Source organism: Podarcis pityusensis (genome assembly GCF_964106645.2).
Source record: "Podarcis pityusensis genome assembly, chromosome: 15".
Classification (NCBI taxonomy): Eukaryota; Metazoa; Chordata; class Lepidosauria; order Squamata; family Lacertidae; genus Podarcis; species Podarcis pityusensis.
This window is the reverse complement of record NC_138040.1, coordinates 44,290,494-44,308,921: the sequence shown is the minus strand read 5'-3', so window position 1 is coordinate 44,308,921 and position 18,428 is coordinate 44,290,494. Positions and strand designations below refer to the sequence as shown.

The following is an 18,428-nucleotide window of genomic DNA, read 5'->3' as shown; positions in this document are numbered from 1 at the left end:
TTATATTAGCCTTCTTTCTAATCTCATCTATGTCATTTAAATTTCTCTGCCCAGTTTCCAGAGTCCTGAAATCACAAGTCTGCTCATTCTTGTCCAAACAAGACTTGAAGAGAGGTGACAGATTATGCTTATTTGTTTTTAAGTCGGCATTCTGTAGAACTGAGGGGAAGCCCAGTCTAGCCATTCCAATGAATATGTGAATTAAAACCCACAAGTCGGGCCTGCATGTTGGTGCAGAAGTGTCCATGCCACGGCTGGGCCTCTTCCCCGAGCGCCAAGAGCGGCTCTCCGCCTTCCCTAGTGGAAGAGTATTGCGCGCGCGCCCGGGGCACCTGGAGGCCTCACAGGGGAGCCCCAACCCCTCCTGCCAGCCGGGCTGTCCCTGCGGGACCCCGTCAGAGCCGCGGCTTCCCCGTCCCCCAAGGCAGCGCCCTGCCTGCTGGGCTGGAGGGAACTGGAGCGCCGCCGCCGCCGCCGCCGCTGCCCCGGGACAAGCGCGCGCCCTCCGCCCGACCCGTCCAGGCGGGAAACTGCAACTCCCAGCATGCCCGGCGCCTGGCGCAGCGCGGGCAGCCAATGAGGCGCCGCTTTCTTCCGGCGCTGCCTCTGAGGGAGCTTTGTGCTGCGCGAGAAGAAAGAAGGCGGCGGCGGCGGCGAAGGCGGCGGCGGGCAGGGCCGAGGCCGGGGCCTGAGAGCGAGCGAGCGAGCGAGCGAGCGCGGAGCGGCAGCGCCCCCTCTCTTCCCCGGACTCCTCGCCCGCAGCCCCCGAGGAGGCTCCTGCGCCGCCCGCGACGGAGGAGAAGGAGGAGGAGGCGGCGGCAGAGGCAGAGGAGGCGGCGGCGGGAGCGCCGCGTCAATTGAGGCCGGGGATCGAGCGCGGCCTACGGCAGGGCCTGGCCCGCCCCCTTTGCCGAGCCCGGCCCGGCGAGGCCCTTTCCGCCGCGCTTCCTCCGTTACGCGTCCCGGCGGCGATCGGTCCGATACGGCGGGGAAGTTAGAATGGAACAGACTGACGGTGAGGCGCCACGGAGGGGGGGCAGGGGGCGGAGACGTCGCCTTGCGAACGAGCCTCCCCAAGTTGCTAGTCCTCAGCAATCCTCCGTGTCCAATATTTGCCTTTTGGAGAGCCCTAGGGCCCTCCATTTTTCCTTTCGTTTTTCATCTACAGGACCCTTGATGAAAACGTGCGCTGAAGGGTGTTAGGCTTCTCATGGTAGAACGGTAGAGTGGGAAGGGGCGCGAGGGTCATCTAGTCCAACCCGCTGCAATGCAGGAATCTTTTGCCCGATGCGGGGCTCAAACCCACGACCCCGAGAGCCAGAGTCATCCCCACCTGGTCTTCCTCCTTTGCTCCTGCATGGGTGGCCTCCCTCCCTTTGGTATTGGCTTGGACAGACATATTTATGTAGCAGTTTGGGGACCTAAGGAGAGATGAGGTGGGAACCCAGCGCAGGAAGCAAAAGCTTTCCCTTCCCAGTTTCCAAGAAGCAAACCTTACTTGGCACAGACAAGCACAAGTGGGCATTTTCAAGGCCCCCCCCCCACCAGTGCTTTAGGGTATATCTGTAATCCAAAGTAGCCCTCAGTACAGTGGTACTTCAGGTTACAGACGCTTCAGGTTACAGACACTTCAGGTTACAGACCTCACTAACCCAGAAGTCGTACTTAAGGTTAAGACCTTTGCTTCAGGATGAGAACAGAAATCACGCGCATCGGCGGCGGCAGCGGGAGGCCCCATTAGCTAAAGTGGTGCTTCAGGTTAAGAATGGACCTCCAGAACAAATTAAGTTCTTAACCCGAGGTACCACTGTAATCTGAAATGTGGTGTGCATTAGGATCAGTGGGTTCAAATCATCATTCAGCTGTTAAACTCACTTTGTGAGCCATTCAATATTTCTTAGCCTAACACTATGTGTGCTGCCCTGAATTCTTTGGAGAAAGGGCAATATAAAATCATGACAAATAACCTGTAGCTATTATTATATCAGAATTTGATCTGAGAGACAGTGGGTTGCTGAAGACCACATAATGAGTTCATGGCAAAGAGAGATTTAAAGTACTGTATGTAAGTTTCCAAATTTGGACCTTAGCTCTTGGAGTGAGCCCCGTTGAGCTTAGTGGGCCTCTTGAGGAGATACGTATACAGTAGTAGTGAATTGGTTAATATACCACCAGTTGAGGGAGAGCTCTAAAGAGTCAGGGGGTCATTAGATGTGGAAGTAAGGACTTTTCATAGTGGATTTGGCTCTGAGTACCATAGTATTTGTGTGTTTGGTAGACATTTAGCAGTAGCAGCACCAAGAACTTGTAGCGAAAGTACACCAACAAAGTATCATCAAAACATCAAACACTTTATTAAAATACATAAAAACTATTCCACAGCAGCACCTCGGTTTACGAACTTAATCCGTTCCAGAAGGCCGTTCTTAAACCGAAACTGTTCTTAAACTGAGGTGCACTTTCCCTAATGAGGTTCCGTTCTTAGACTGAGGTAAAGTTCGCAAACCAGGACACTACTTCCAGTTTTGCGGAGTTCGTAAACTGAATCGTTTGTAAACAGGGCTGTTCTTAAACCGAGGTGCCACTGTATGTGGTAGATAGTGCAGAGGGGAGGTATGGGCAGCATATATATTCTGGGGGAATGGGGGTTTGGGGAGACCTAGGAATGTGAGGATGTATGGGTGCTATAGGACTCTGAAACAGATGGAGTGGAAGTGGGATGATGACTGGAGGCTAGATCTCGCATAGAGCAATGGGATTGTGAGGATGCCAGAATTGGGACGAAGGCTGGAGGCGGGTTGAGGCATTATGATTATACACCTTTAGGTTCCAGACAAAAATGTTCCTCTTCAATCAGTCCTTTGACTGATTAACATCTTACAGTACAGTGGTACCTCAGGTTAAGTACTTAATTCGTTCCGGAGGTCCGTACTTAACCTGAAACTGTTATTAACCTGAAGCACCACGTTAGCTAATGGGGCCTCCTGCTGCTGCCACGCGATTTCTGTTCTCATCCTGAAGCAAAGTTCTTAACCCGAGGTAATATTTCTGGGTTAGCCGAGTCTGTAACCTGAAGCGTATGTAACCCGAGGTACCACTGTATATGCCTTTTAAATTTGTTTGTGGGAGGTGGGGTTATGGTTGTTTTTATCATGTATTTTGTACTTCATCTGAGATCTGCAGATGAAGGGAGATGTACAAATTTAATAAATAAAATGGGATTGATGATTTGGTGATAAATAATAAAGTCAGCTGGTATGCAAGGAGGTTATAGTCCTATAACCTCAACTATAGTCCTATAGTTGTGGTGGATGTTGTCAACATGACAATGGAAACACAGTTGCTGAGGCATTTTAGGTGGTTTGGAGTGTTAGACTCTTCAAGACTGTTGGCTTAAAGGATATGAGAAACAATATAGGAAAATACATTATGAAATAATTTATACACAAAGTGTTGCTATGGGTTGTGTGTTGTGACCAGTACAATAATAGAATAACTGTGCTGGAGTATGGCGAGATGGCCTTAATGTAGTGTCATATATAAGTGTGAGAATATGGACTGTGGATGTGGAATTGGTTATGTCGCTTGCCATGGGGTTGCTGTTTTGCATGACATTCTAACTAGAAAGCCATAAATAGTCATGGGGTAGTGTTGGAATTGGCCTTGGAGTTGGAGAAGTCTAATCTGGGGCTGTTAATAACACAACCTTTTGTGTATGTATATACAGTGCCTGCCTACACGTATAAATTAGCATGAATGCCCTATCAAGGCTTGAACCTAGAGTTCTAGAAAGTGATCTCTTGTTGCTAAAGGGAGAGGCACCCTCTTTGTTTTTCAAAGAAGGGTTGAGGAATAATTGAGGATAGATCAGATAATAGTTTAATGTGATGGAGTAGGGCCATTTGGATTTAAAGGGGCAGAGGCAGCCATGTTTGCTTCCATATACTGCAGTGTAAATCTCTTTAGACCCCCTACTCCCCAAAAGAAACAAGACTTGCTTGGGGTTATCAAATGATCTTTAAGATCCTTCTCCTTGCTCCTTATTCTCTATCTTAAAATCATACCATTCTGAAATTTATCATAAGCAGGCTGAGAAAGGAACATCTTTCCTCCTTCTCATTCCTTTCTGCAGCCAGTACTGCTAGGGGACTGTGGTGCAGAAATTAACCCTTTTCAATACAAATCTGCAGCGGGATTATACAGACATTTTTCTCTCCATTTTCATGAAGAATTAAATAGGTAGAGGGGCTGTCTCTGTTGTAAATGGCAGAAGGCTGAACCGTCTTCAGCAATTTCTTTAAGTAAACAAGGAAATGACATTGCCAAGGCTGTCGACAAAAGGCACACTTGTTTGTGAACAGCAAGATGAAACTTACTTACTGATTGTGTTTTAAATATTATACACGAAGGGAATTTCCTCCTACATTTTTCTTAATGCTTTTTCTTGACTCTATTCCTGTACAGATAGCTAAGTGTTCCTTTATTTTAACTGCCATTGAACTGTGCAGATGCTGTTGTTTGTATTTCATGTACAGCAGACAACAGAGATGTGAGACAAATTGCTGTTCAGGTATCTGATTAGTGGGAAGCAGGTATATTTGTGTGATGCTTTGATAATTTTTTTTGAATTGATAGCATCCGAGGGTTTTTTCTGCAGTGGAGAGAGGCTCCATATTCTGATTGTATCGCTAATATTTGTAGTTTGTTCATTTTGTTTTTCTTTGTTGATTGGACGGAAGTATAAATGTGAATGTCTTGTCAATCAGCCACAATCTTTGCATGTTTGGATAAATCCTGTGTCGGTTTGTTTTAAAATCAAAGTATCATATTTTGATATGCTTGCTTCATTTTTACACATCTGCTTCTCAGTGTTCCTGTTTTTGCCCTTAAAAACTCTAATACTCTGGGGGCAAGATATAATTTATTACTATGATTGGCTGCAATGCTGCAGTTATATGCAGAATAACAATATTTCATTAACATTTTCATAACTGCACCATGTTCTGTGTAACACTAGGCAATGTCTGCCACTCTAGTGCTGTTCTTTCTTGTTACTATTTTCTCTAAGCAAGTCTTAGTAAAAGATGATCAGTGGATGACACCAGGTGCTATTGAATCGGTTAAAGTAGTAATGTTTGGCTCCAGTAGAGAGGACAAGTACGTTGGCAGAGGGGAAGTTTGTAACAAAATGCTTTCTAGGAATAATTATTTTTCACTTTAAATTGATTACTTTTTTTACTTCAGCGCTATGTGTATGTAAAGTTGGAAATGACTCATAACATTTTGTATGATGGCTAGGTTGATGAACTGCTTTGCTCTTCATAAAACTGTTTAGACTATGCTTTCTATAATATAAATATACAAAACAACCAGAGTGTTGGCAATTTATGTGGGAATGAGAAACCCCAGACCCATGAGATGATGCCTTTGTTGGACCAGCTAGGCTTTAAAATACTCGAACTGAGCTTATTTTGAAAACCTACTTGATCTAGTGAAAATAGCATCCTGTGTTTCTTGTTACACAAAGAAGGCAAAATTTTTATTTTATTTTGCAAATGGAAGATTTTGTATACTTGAAAGACTATATACATACATATAAAAATGGTAGGCAGCATGAAGGCCTTGATTTTCTTCTCTGTATGGCTGCTTGTATGCAAGTTTGATAGTGTTAGACAGCTGACACCTTAGCCCAGACACACCTCTTTTGAAAGAGGGTGTCATTGATTTACTGTTGAAGCCTACTAATGGAATCCTAACCATGTCTGCTCAGAATTAAGTTCTGTGGAATTCAGTGGGGTTAAGATTGCAGATTATGTTGTCCAGTCCACTCCTCTGGTGGTAGTGTTGCTAATTATTGTAGTGTATATATAATTATTTGTATATAATTTAGTAGCTGCTCTCTCTCATACTCTTAAAAGATGTGGAAAAAAGTCTGTAATATGATACCATAAAAACAGAATGCCACAAAAGCCATAAACAGCAGTGTCATAATCAGAGTAAAATAAATAAGCTGACCAGTACCCAGGCAGTGTTTCATCTGCTGATGGAAAGTGTGCAGGGAGGTTGCCGTGTTGAACTCTCTAGTTCAGAGAGTAGGGCAAACACAGAAAAGCTTTACTGTCTCAGATCCAGCGGTCCACTTCAGCCTTATAGTTCTGCCTGTCTGGTCCTTTTCTTTTCAGGCCACACCCCTTCTCAAGCTCACATTTCTCACTGGCCCTGCTCCACGCCTCCCCTTCTAGATGCAGTGTGTCACTGAACTGTAATAATGCCTTTTGCTTGCCTGGATGGAGGCACGCACATGTAGAAATAGCTTGACTTCTGAATGACTGGGCTGTAGCTTCCAGTACAAAGCTACATGTCATGTCCCTTGGGCTACCCACCACTGCCATGTGACCCCCAGAAGGTTGCAGTGCCTCTACTCAGAACAGTGCACATGATCAAATTTAAGCAATTCTAAATTCCCACGTTCAAGTTGCAAGGCATTCGGCATCCAAAGTACAACTGTATTGATGAAGGAGGATGTAAAGCTTTGTGCTGACTTTCTGATATTCTGTGTCTCTCAGTCTAACCGTGTCTCATTACTAATGAAAGGGTTATGTTCCATCAGTGAAATGCTGGCTATTTGCCTACCATCACAAAATGGGATGCTGGAGTTAATGCAATATAATGGTGTTGCAGGGGGTCAGACTCTTTGTCCTAGTTTGACCATTTGTTGACTCTGCCTTTTGCAGCCTGTTCCTTGGGTATTGCATCATGTTCTTTTTCAGGAACATTAAATATAAAATGTAACATTTTGATGTTTGCTGCCTTGAAAGGAAGAGTGGGATACAAATTAATAAATACCAATAATGTAAAAATGTGCTTAAAGTTTTCATGTTGGTTATAGTTGTCATGAAGTTTGCTTATTGCTATACAGTCATACCTCAGGTTGAATGTGCTTCGGGATGAGCGCGTTCGAGTTGCGCTCCGCAGCAACCCGGAAGTAACGGAGCGCGTTACTTCCGGGTTTTGCCGCATGCACAGATGCTCAAAATGACGTCACGTGCATGCACAGAAGCGATGAAAACCAATGTGTGCATGCGCAGACGTGCCATCACTGGTTACATTTACTTCTAGATGCAAACGGGGCTCCGGAATGGATCCCGTTCGCATCTAGAGGTACCACTGTATTTTGTAATAATGTTTATTTAATTACTTTAGAGCATTAATATCTTGCTTTTCAGGTGATTTCTGAGTTGCTAATGCAGCTGAAATACTAAAAAAGTAATAGATACAGAAAATGCATCCTATAACAGTAGCAGAACAATGATCAATAAGCCATATTTAAAAATTTCATAAAACCCAACATCTAAAAGGCCTGGGTGAATAAAAACTCTCCATCCAGCACCAAAGGCATTGAGCTCTGTGACAGATGAGCCATCTCTTCTCACCTCTTGGGGAAGGAGGGCTTCTGGAGAGGATCCTGTGTGTATGATGCTAGCATCCACCCACTCCTAACATCCCCAATGAACTTTGGTAAAATTACTTGTTGGAAATTCGTGGAATTTTGATTTTAGCTGAGTGTTTATCAATGCAGCTGCACTGCATTGTAATGTCTTCTGCATAAAGCAAAAATAAAAATAAATGATTAGTTGTCGGAGCAAGAAAGTGTGTTACTCTGGAAGCCAGGCATATCAGGAAATGCTCAGCTACCCTGATTGCAATATGTAGTTCTTTTCCTTGCCTTGTAGCAAAACCCATCACATTTCTAAAAAGTAATTTTAATATACACCAGAGATCACTTTAACATTTAGGACCAGCACAGTGTGGTGTTAAAGTATTATTATCTACAGTCAACTCAAGCACTTGTGACACACTTCTCTGCAGTTTACTGTCAGTGTGGAGCAGCCAGTGATTGAGGTAAACAAGATTATGCTTTTTATCCTTTTGAGGTTTTACACTTGTCACTGAACTACAGTGGTACCTCAGGTTACATACGCTTCAGGTTACATACGCTTCAGGTTACAGACTACGCTAACCCAGAAATATTACCCCGGGTTAAGAACTTTGCTTCAGGATGAGAACAGAAATCGTGCTCCGGCGGTGCAGCGGCAGCAGGAGGCCCCATTAGCTAAAGTGGTGCTTCAGGTTAAGAACAGTTTCAGGTTAAGAACAGACCTCCGGAATGAATTAAGTACTTAACCCAAGGCACCACTGTACTGCTGATTTTTTATATTGGGCATGTGTTTGGTCGGCTATTTCACATCTCAACCTGCAGAAAGTATCCTGGAAAGAGAACTCTTTGAATGCTGGAGGGATGACTTTTAAGGGTGGACAAACAGGCCAGGATGTTGAGTGTCTGCTGTAGATTGTGATAAAAAGTTCCCTCCTCTCTTCCTTTGTTCTACGAACAGGAATGTCAGGGAGATAGCAGTACAACTCCCCCCTGCCGCTGCTCTGCCAAAACTGCTTTTGCAGAGGAAAACCAAGTTGTCAGCAGCTGTGGCTTCTCCTTTCTAAGCACAGCAGCTCCTTTCCCTCCTCCAACTTTTCTCTATTGTAGAGCAGTTCTGAAAATGGGGGAGGCATTATTTCTCTCTTTGACTCTTAAATGGTGCCAATTATGTATGCTAGGATTCTCAGGGGCATGGAATTGAATAACCCAGTTCCTTACATTCCATTCTTAAAGGTTTGCTCTTTACTAGGATTTAAATCAAGAATTGAAGCCATTTCCAAGACTATAAATGACAGTAAAACCAACAAAAGCCTGAACTCCTGTGGCCTTCAAACCAGGGATCTGTCTTAAGAATCTTGAGCTGCTTCTTCCTTCCTTTTAGTATTTATGTCACCCTTACAACCAGGTTCCCAGAATGACTTTCATTTTAGTTGTAGATGTAATTTGCCATAGCTGTTGCTCTCTGTTTTGAGCAATTTTCCCATTTTCAAAAAGTTGTGTGTGTGAGAGAGAGAGAGAGAGAGAGAGAGTGCATCTGTGTTTTTTCATTCTGTACTTTCCCTGATCCCAACTGTGCTGGATTTATATTTTTGAATTTGTGTCATTAGTAAATGGAATACTGTATGTTAAATTGCAAGATGATGGAAGAGAAAGAATGTTCATACTGTGGTTCCTCAGGTTAAGTACTTAATTCGTTCCGGAGGTCTGTACTTAACCTGAAATTGTTCTTAACCTGAAGCACCACTTTAGCTAATGGGTCCTCCTGCTGCTGCCTCGCCGCCGGAGCACGATTTCTGTTCTCATCCTGAAGCAAAGTTCTTAACCTGAAGCACTATTTCTGGGTTAGCGGAGTCTGTAACCTGAATCATATGTAACCTGAGGTACCACTGTACTGTAGACCAGATTTTAAGAAAGTGAAGTCAAGTTTCCTAAATTTGCCACTTTAAAAACTTGTGTCCCTTTAGAAATGTTTTGTACTTAGCAAAATAGCAAAGTAATTGTTTGTTTATTCAAACGTATAAAACAGGCATTGCTGATCAAACATGAAGTTATAAGCTGTGTGCATAGTTGCATTTTGGGGTTCATTTTCTCAACTGTCATAATAAGTCTGAGTGCAAAACGTATAGGACTTGGTATATTGTTGAATTCAGAACACCAGCTAGGAAGGAAGCATTGGGATGGTGGATATATTGTGTGTATTTAAAATGTTTTTTGCGGGGAGAGGAGGGAGAGCCATTATGCTTATTCTGTGCTGTATGTCCCATTGGCCTGGGATCAGCAATACAGTACTGTAAAAGCTTATTCTTGGATCTGGAGTGTAGAGTGCTAATGCAAGCTGGTTGTTGATACGGAGGGCCAAATTTGCCAGCAAGTAGTTCAGCTGAACAGTTTGTTCATAAAACCATCACAATGTGTGTCAAATTTAAAGGAGTGTTCTTCAAAATAACCTAGATTTCTTTTGCTATCTTCATCTGCATGCCGCCTGAGGAGGTCTTTAAACGTTTTCTGTACGTAGTCGTTCAAAAGATACCACCTTCCTAGCCTGGATTCTTACTAGGGAGAGAGCAAGACTGAGCCTCGGGCTTGTGCTCCCTATTGAGTGCACCTGTTTTTCTCACTGCAGGAGACATGGCTGCCTGAACAAAAAGGTCCTGTGGTTATTGCAATGTAGAATCTTCCCTGATTCCAGGCAGATAAGCACTCTTTAACAGTGCTTGGTCTCCCAGAATAAGGAAGATGTAAAAAGGTAAAGGGTAAAGAGACCCCCGACCTTTAGGTCCAGACATGGCCGACTCTGGGGTTGTGGCGCTCATCTCGCTTTATTGGCTGAGGGAGCCGGTGTACAGCTTCCGGGCCATGTGGCCAGCATGACTAAGCTGCTTCTGGTGAACCAGAGCAGTGCACGGAAACACCGTTTATCTTCCCGCCGGAGCAGTACCTATTTATCTACTTGCACTTTGACGTACATTCAGATAATTAAGACTTCCTAAGTTGGATGTTCTGCTCTCTCCCCATTGAGAATAGAAAGGGAGGGAGTGCATGAGCTGTCAGCATGCTTCTGTTCTCTCCCTTGTGTACAGTCCAAAATGGGATATAAGTAACGTTTGAATAAGGGACGCGGGTGGCGCTGTGGTCTAAACCACTGAGCCTAGGGCTTGCTGATCAGAAGGTCAGCGGTTCGAATTCCCACGACGGGGTGAGCTCCTGTTGCTCAGTCCCAGATCCTGTCCTCCTAGCAGTTCGAAAGCACGCCAAAGTCAAGTAGATAAATAGGTACCGCTCCGGCGGGAAAGTAAACGGCATTTCTGTGCGCTTCTCTGGTTCGCCAGAAGTGGCTTAGTCATACTGGCCACATGACCCGGAAAAACTCTGCGGACAAACTCCCTCGTCGGCTCCCTCGGCCAGAGCACTGCAACCCCAGAGTCGTTTGCAACTGGACTTAACTGTCAGGGGTCCTTTACCGTTTTAACTTTTGAATAGGCCCTAGGATGTTTTTGCTGTGAGATGCCTCCACTTAATTTACCTTTATTATATATGAATGAATAGCAAGATTATGTTTTTACTTCCATATCAGTGATATTGTTTAATAATTTGCTGCTTCCTTGTCATGGCCACCACACAAATGGAGTTGCTCACATCAGTATGTAAGAAAACTCAGTTTTTGGAAGAACATGTAGCACATATATACTAATGTAGTTGCTCTTGTCTAATAGATACATTTTTTATGCAAGATAATCCCAAAAGATAAAAACTGGGGTATACAGGGGTATAGGTAGATAACTCTTGACTAAAAAAATAGTTCAGCCAGTGCCCTTAGCTCCACAGAGTTACAGTGGTACCTCAGGTAACAAACACTTTGGGTTACAAATGCTTCAGGTTACAGACTCCGCTAACCCAGAAATAGTACCTCGGGTTAAGAACTTTACTTCAGGATGAGAACAGAAATCGCGCGGCGTCAGCCGGAGACCCCATTAGCTAAAGTGGTACCTTAGGTTAAGAGTGGACCTCTGGAACGAATTAAGTTCTTAACCAGAGGGTCCACTGTAGTCATATTGTTCATGGTGCTTTTGGCACCTTTAATGGCTTAGAGATTTTTAATATATTTTACACAAATAGGGCTGGGTGAGATCTGGTTTTCAACATCTTGATATATTACCAGCTAACCATCACGATATACCAATATATCATGATGTCTGGAATAAGGAGGAAGGAGAAAATAAGGTGGGGAAGAAGAAGCAACCAAGAGTTGATTCCTGGATATGGACTTCAAACTGGTTTTGGACGATACATCACCCAGTCCTTGTGTTGTAATCTGGTCTCTGCATATCGGCCATGCAAGAGCCAGGCAGCTACATGGCACGATTCTCCACTTCCGTTGCACATAAGGAGGGAGTGGGCAGGAGGAGTGACCAGGAGGAAGGAGGCAGCCCACTTGCTAGGATACAAGCAGGCGGGCGCCGGGCGGGAAATTTCTTGAGTTCCCTCTGCCAGGAAGTGAGTGGGAATTCATGATATATTGCCAGGTCAAAAATTCTGAAACCATTATTGTGATCTGGACTTCTAATCGGTTTTGGATGATGTTTCAACATGTCTCCCAGGCCTCCACACATGGGTACAGACGAGGGAAAATAAGCAGTGAGGGGAAAGGCTGTGAAATGCAAGAGATTCTAGACATGCATTTTTCCCCCTTCTGTGTGTGGTGTGTGTAGAACGCAACCGTCATGGCTATGTATTACCTCTGTTATTGGAGGCAGTATGTCTCTGAATGCCAGTGGCTGGGAATCACAAGTGGAGAAAGTGCTGTTTGCTTGCAGGCTTCTCACAGGCATCTGACCTGCCACTGTGAGAACAGGATGTTGGACTAGAGGAGTCCAGAAGCACTCTTCTTAGGATCTTATATATACTTTTCTAACTGAAGGTAGCACTTCATGCATCAGTAGAAGTGCACACTAAAGCTTATGCCATAAAACATCTGTTAGCCTTTGAAGTGCCCTAAGACTCATTGTGTTAGCATGGAGGGAAATTCTCACCCAGCCCACTTCCAAGCATTTGTCTTGGCTTCTTAAACTTTACCAAAGAACTTGCACCACCAACTGCTTTATCTTTTCACTTGTTTCTTTTTTTAGGCCCTATGAGAAAAAGGGAAAGCTAAGGATGCTGGAGCAGAACAATGGATTTCTCCTTCTCTTTCATGCAAGGGATCATGGGAAACACAATTCAGCAACCACCTCAACTCATTGACTCGGCTAACAACCGCCAAGAGGATGCTTTTGATGCCAGCAGTGACATCACTGAAGATGGTAGTCAGACGCCATATGAAGCTGCTCTTGCCTTGCAGCAAGGTTTTCAGTACCCTACGCCAACAACGGAGGATCTTCCACCCCTCATTAATGGATTTCCACCAATTGGCATGTATGAACCCCAAGCCAAATATCAGCCATATAGTCAGTATCCTAATGGTTCAGCCAATGGCTTTGGCACTGTTAGAAACTTTAGTCCACCAGAGTATTACCACATGGAGAACTCTAGCATAAGGCCACATGAAAATCTGGAAAAACCATCTCCTCCACAGCAGCCACCTCCTTCAGTATCCCAAACGGTGATTCCAAAGAAGACTGGTTCACCAGAAATCAAATTAAAAATAACCAAAACTATCCAGAACGGCAGGGAATTGTTTGAGTCCTCTCTGTGTGGGGATCTTTTAAATGAAGTACAAGGAAGTGAGTATGCAAAGTCAAAACATGAAGGGAGAAAAGAGAAAAGGAAAAAAAGTAGCAAGCATGACTCTTCCCACTCAGAAGAGCGCAAATCACATAAAATTCCAAAACTGGAGCCAGAGGAACAAAATGTAAGTGAAAACTGAATTTTAGCCTTTTCCTCCAACACTGCTTTTATTTTCTTTGTTTTTGTTTACATGTTGAAAGATTATCAAAGCATCTACAGTTAGGCAGCACAGTTAAGATTGATTAGTGGTTTTCTTTCCTGAACAGTTCACCATTATGGATCTCTCATTTTTAAATTATTTTTTATCTTGGTGGATTGCTCTTTATTGCAAAAACAGAATTTGGATTTTCTTTGCGTAAAGTATGCAAATTCCCATAATGATCTGTCAGAAGCTTGACATCCTGACAGAGTAAAATTGTCCTGATCAGTGACATAATTTTTCTTTCAGTGATTTTATTGTTACTGAGGGAATGACTCTCCTAAAGCTGCATCAAACTTTTTCTTTAAGAAAAGTTTGGTATTTTTAGATTCAGTATAAATCACTTCAAGCTTTCTGTCTCTTAACAACCATTCCTTGCCTTCTCTTTCTTCTTGTGTTAATTAATTTCTTAACTGTACATACACGGGGTAGCTCTGTATAAAGGAAGCCTCTTTTAATATTGTAAATTTATTTCCTTCTGTATAATTAACAGAAGATAACACAGTTAATTTATACTTGTTGCATGTGATAAGAATTGCTGGAAGTAGTAAATATAATTTTCTGTGCCAAGGGCTTTAGAATAATATTCTGTAACATTCAGTGGAGCAAATGAGAAGGCAAGGGAGATTTTGGAGCAATTCAAAGCTTTTTTTTCTATTATGTAGTGTGATGCCATGCATGTTTACTCACAACTCCTATTGTATTTATTGTGACATGTTCTCAGGTGAGTATGTATAGAGTTTTGCAGCTAAGCTACTTGTTTGGTGGGCTTGACTTCAGGGCTCCAGCTTTTCATTTTGATGCACAAATCCATGAATGGCCAACCTGAAGCACCAAAGCCACAAGTCTGGCACCTTTAGACTGAAGCAGGTACACTTCTGGCTTTCCCATAGTCAGGCAGATGCCTGCTCCTTAGCTCAGAAGATGAAAGGAAAAACCGGCCCAAGGCATGGGTGGGGAGGGGCTGAGCTGTATAGGAGCTGTAGTTTGGACTGGAAAGGCATTCTTATACAGTGGTACCTCGGTTTAAGAACACTCCAGTTTAAGAACAATTCGGTTTACAAATTCCGCTAAGCCGGAAATAGTGTCCGGGTTTGAGAACTTTACCTCGGTCTAAGAACAGAATCTGAATGGTGGGTGGGTGGCAGGCCTCATTAGGGAAAGCACGCCTTGGTTTAAGAACGGTTTCGGTTTAAAAGCAGACTTTCGGAATGGTTTAAGTTTGTAAACCAAGGGACCACTGTACTGTAAAATGGACTTGTGGTACACGTAGTTGGTGAACCATGTTTGCCACCTCCAGCGGTTGCCCAGTTAGTGTTGACCTGTGACAGGACCTTCTCAGTGTTCATTCCCCATTTGTGGAATGCCCTTCCTGGTGAGCAGTGTCTGTAATATTTATTGACTTTAAGGAGAAATTTAAAAACACCCAGGTAATTGATGGCTGAAAGATATTGGCCATTACAACTTTGAAATTCGTAATTATGAGGGTATGTAACTGCTTTTAGATGGTTTTTAAATTGTTGTGAAATGTTTTAAATAAGTTTTTATTTTATTTTAAATTGTATTGTTTTAACTTTTTGAAGTTTGCCACCCTGGACTCCTTTGGGTGGAAGGGCAGGATAGAAATGTAATTAATAATGATAATATAGTTAGGCATATAGAGCAGGGGTCGGCAAGGTTTACCTCGCCTGGGCCAGTTCAGTCCTGCTGAGATCCCTCGTTGGACTGGATAGCGTGCACGCGCCTGCGATTTCCGGCATCTGCGCAGACGCAATTTCCGGCGCTGCGGAAGCGAGTCCCCGTGCCATGCTGTGCCAGTTTAGCACAGCACACGGGGACTCACCGAGTGGGCGGCTTGGTTCAGGGGCGGCTCATGGGCCAGTTAAATGACCCCCGTGGGCCTCTTGTGGCCCATGGGCCTTAGGTTGCCAACCCCTGATAAGGAGTTTATGGTGGGGTTAGGGAAGGGATAGTACCTGGGGGGGGGGCACATTGTGCTCCTTCCGGGGTAGTGGGTCCACCTTTGCTCCACACTCTGCACTCAGCTCTCACCAGTGGCTCCTAGAAGCTGTCAGCATACAATAGCGGCCATACTGCAATAATGGCTTCAACTGGCCAGCTAAACCAGGTGAGGGTAGCCAATGGGTCTCAAACCCTCAGTGAGTTAGGGGCTTCCTCTGCATGTGAAGACAGTCTCTGGCGAATTCAGCAGATGAGACCAATAGTGGGCCCAACAGTCAAGAAGGCGGTTTCTGCCCATTCTATAAAGGGAAGTTCAGGGGCTCATGAACCTGGGAAGGTAGCCCATCTAGGAGAAGGAACACTCTGATTCCAAACCTCTGCTGCCTTGCAGAGTATCTTCAGGAGAATAAAAAGCTAAGGAGTAAACCCTAAAGAATTCCAGAGTGGAGCCCCTTGGATGGTTGGGTGGCGCCTTGTATGCCTCCTTCTGGCAAGTACTGTAACCCAAAACACGGGTGGCACTGAGCCTCTTGGGCTTGCCAGTCGTAAAGCCAGGAATTCGAATATGCGCAGTAGAGTGAGCTCCTGTTGCTTTGTCCTAGCTCCTGCCAACCTGGCAGTTCAAAAGCATACCAATGTGAGTAGATAAATATGTACTGCTGTGGTAGGAAGATAAGTGGCATTTCTGTGCCCTCTGGCACTCGTCACGGTGTTCCATGGGCCAGAAGTGGTTTAGTCATGCTGGCCACATGACCCGGAAAGCTGTCTGTGGACAAACGGCAACTCCCTCAGCCTGAAAGCAGAGATTGGTGCTGCACCTCAAAGTTGAATTCGACTGAACTTAACCTTCCAGGGATCCTTTACTTTTACCTTTACTGTAGACAAGTTGGTCCCAGTCATACTGCTCTGCTTCCTTTGGACCACATCGGCGAGGCTGAGAGGGGGGTCTTGACATCTGGGAAGCCCAGGACCCCCATACACACAGCCAAAGCCATACACACTGCACCACAGAAGGTCATTTCAGTGCTGCTAATACAGCAGGTTGACTCCCCCCTCCAAAGGCGCATTCCATTGTCTCTTGAGACAGACAGATGCCAATAATAACAATAAATTTTTATTTATATCCCGCCCTCCCCAGCCAAGGCCGGGCTCAGTGCGGCTAACAACAGTAAAATGATAAAACATTCTAAAATCATTTCATTATAAAATTAATTCAAATCAAATTGATGGCAACCATTGGGCTAGAGTTCTGTGAAGATTGCCAAAGCAGGGGGTCAGGCTGTGCTTTGGCCGAAGGCCTGGTGGAACAACTCTGTCTTGCAGGCCCCGCGGAAAGATGTCAAGTCCTGCAGGGCCCTAGTCTCTTGTGACAGAGCATTCCACCAGATTGGGGCCATGGCCAAAAAAGCCCTGGCTCTGGTCAAGGCTAGCCTAACCTCCCTGTGGCCCGGGACCTCCAAGATGCTTTTGTTTGAAGACCGTAAGGTCCTCCGTGGGACATACCAGGAGAGGCGGTCCCTTAGGTACGAGGGTCCTAGGCCATATAGGGCTTTAAAGGTTAAAACCAGCACCTTAAACCTGACCTTAAACAACACCTTAAACAACAGTTACACATATGCATGCTTTCTGCGCGCTTTTCGCATTGAGCGCAGCATGATTGTTCCATGTGGCATTGCTAAAGCTCCAGCTGAGGTTGTTTTGATTGTGGGTGTTGAAAGGGCAACTTGGAAAGTTGATCCAGTGGAACTTGCTTTGAGAGGTACTCCAGGCTCCATTTTGCATTCTTACACACGACTGTTCTTTGCCACATTTAGGAGAACACACAACAAACATTTTGTATGGTAACTCATGCTTATAGGAAAACAGCCAGTTCAACATAGCTTCACAAACAGGTAGCAAAATCTGTTCTTCGTTACTCTTTAAATAACCCTTTAAATTTTGGAATCACCACAGCTTCATACTTGTATACATTAACTGCCTCAAAGTTTAGGGGAACATTTATCTTGACTTGTTTTAATGTGCTGCCTTTTGCACTGTTAAGTGGACAATTGACGGTTAATGAACCATCCTCTTTGTGTGGAGTTGGAGTGATAGAATCTGTTGATCCTGTTCTAGGAGGGTCGCGAGGCTATGGCTAGAGGGTTGCGGGGCTATGGCTTCTTTAGCCCCGCGTGCGCTCTCCTGGCTGGGGAGGCTCCTGCCATAGCCGCGCGTCACCTCTCCAGCCGGGAGAGCGCGCGCGGGGCTAAAGCAGCCCCCCGCGACCCTCTCCCGGCTGGAGAGGTGACGCGCGGCTATGGCAGGAGCCTCTCCGCTGCGCCTTTCCGCTGCTCCCTGACCTGCTCTTTGGGGCTGGTGGTGGGCTTCCCCCTGCCAGCCCCAAAGAGCAGGTCGAAAGGAACTGAAGCCTGGAGAGCGAGAGGGGTCAGTGCACACCGACCCCTCTCGCTCTCCAGGCTTCCAAGGTAGCCGCCTGAACGCACCTTAAACGGCACCTTGTTTTAGAGCGGGGAAACAAGAGGGGGAAAGTTCTCCCCCTCTCTGTGCAGCGCCTCCTGCCGCTTCACTGAAGGGGCGCTGGGCAGAGAGGGGGAGAATTTTTTTTTCTTGTTCTCCCCCCTCTAAAACAAAGTGCGTCCTATTGTCCGGTGCGTCCTATGGTGCGAAAAATACGGTAGTTCCTTCCCTTCAGTCTTAATATGTTCACTGCTAAAGTGTTGCTTCTTCAGGGAAAGCTGGAAAGTTTTTTGTTTTTAAAGAGGATCAAGACTAAGGCAACTCATGGGGAAGAGAACCTGGGTTCATGAGTGGGGAACCTTTTTCAACTCAAGGGCTACTTTTTCTGGGGCCATTTTTCAGTGCTGGGTGGGGCCAAAATTGGTGGAGCAGTGAATGTAAATTTTACCTTTCTACAGCAGACTAGTTTCTGCTCACACTCTCACACACCCCTCTATCCTCCATCCAGGTAGCTTAGAGACATTATCGGAGCACAAGGACACATTCCAGCCAATCCAAGGCATTCAGGAAGGGTGCAGAACCAAGCGGGTGAGAGGCATGGCCCAGCGAGAGGGGCTGTTCCCAGGATGGAAGTGTGGCAGGATAGAC

General features: G+C 45.0%; 1 protein-coding gene across 4 annotated transcripts in view; it reads left to right on the top strand.

Moving 5' to 3' along the window:
• Window positions 1-633: 633 nt before the first annotated feature.
• NSD3 (nuclear receptor binding SET domain protein 3) overlaps window positions 634-18,428 on the top strand; it is an 84,051-nt gene continuing 66,256 nt past the window's right edge. For all 4 annotated transcript variants that reach the window (XM_080982326.1, XM_080982325.1, XM_080982324.1 and 1 more), the window contains exons 1-2: window positions 634-1,015; window positions 12,565-13,286. In XM_080982326.1, the coding sequence (XP_080838452.1) occupies window positions 12,609-13,286 (678 nt within the window). In that variant the 5' untranslated portion in view covers window positions 634-1,015; window positions 12,565-12,608. The remainder of the gene's footprint in view (window positions 1,016-12,564; window positions 13,287-18,428) is intronic.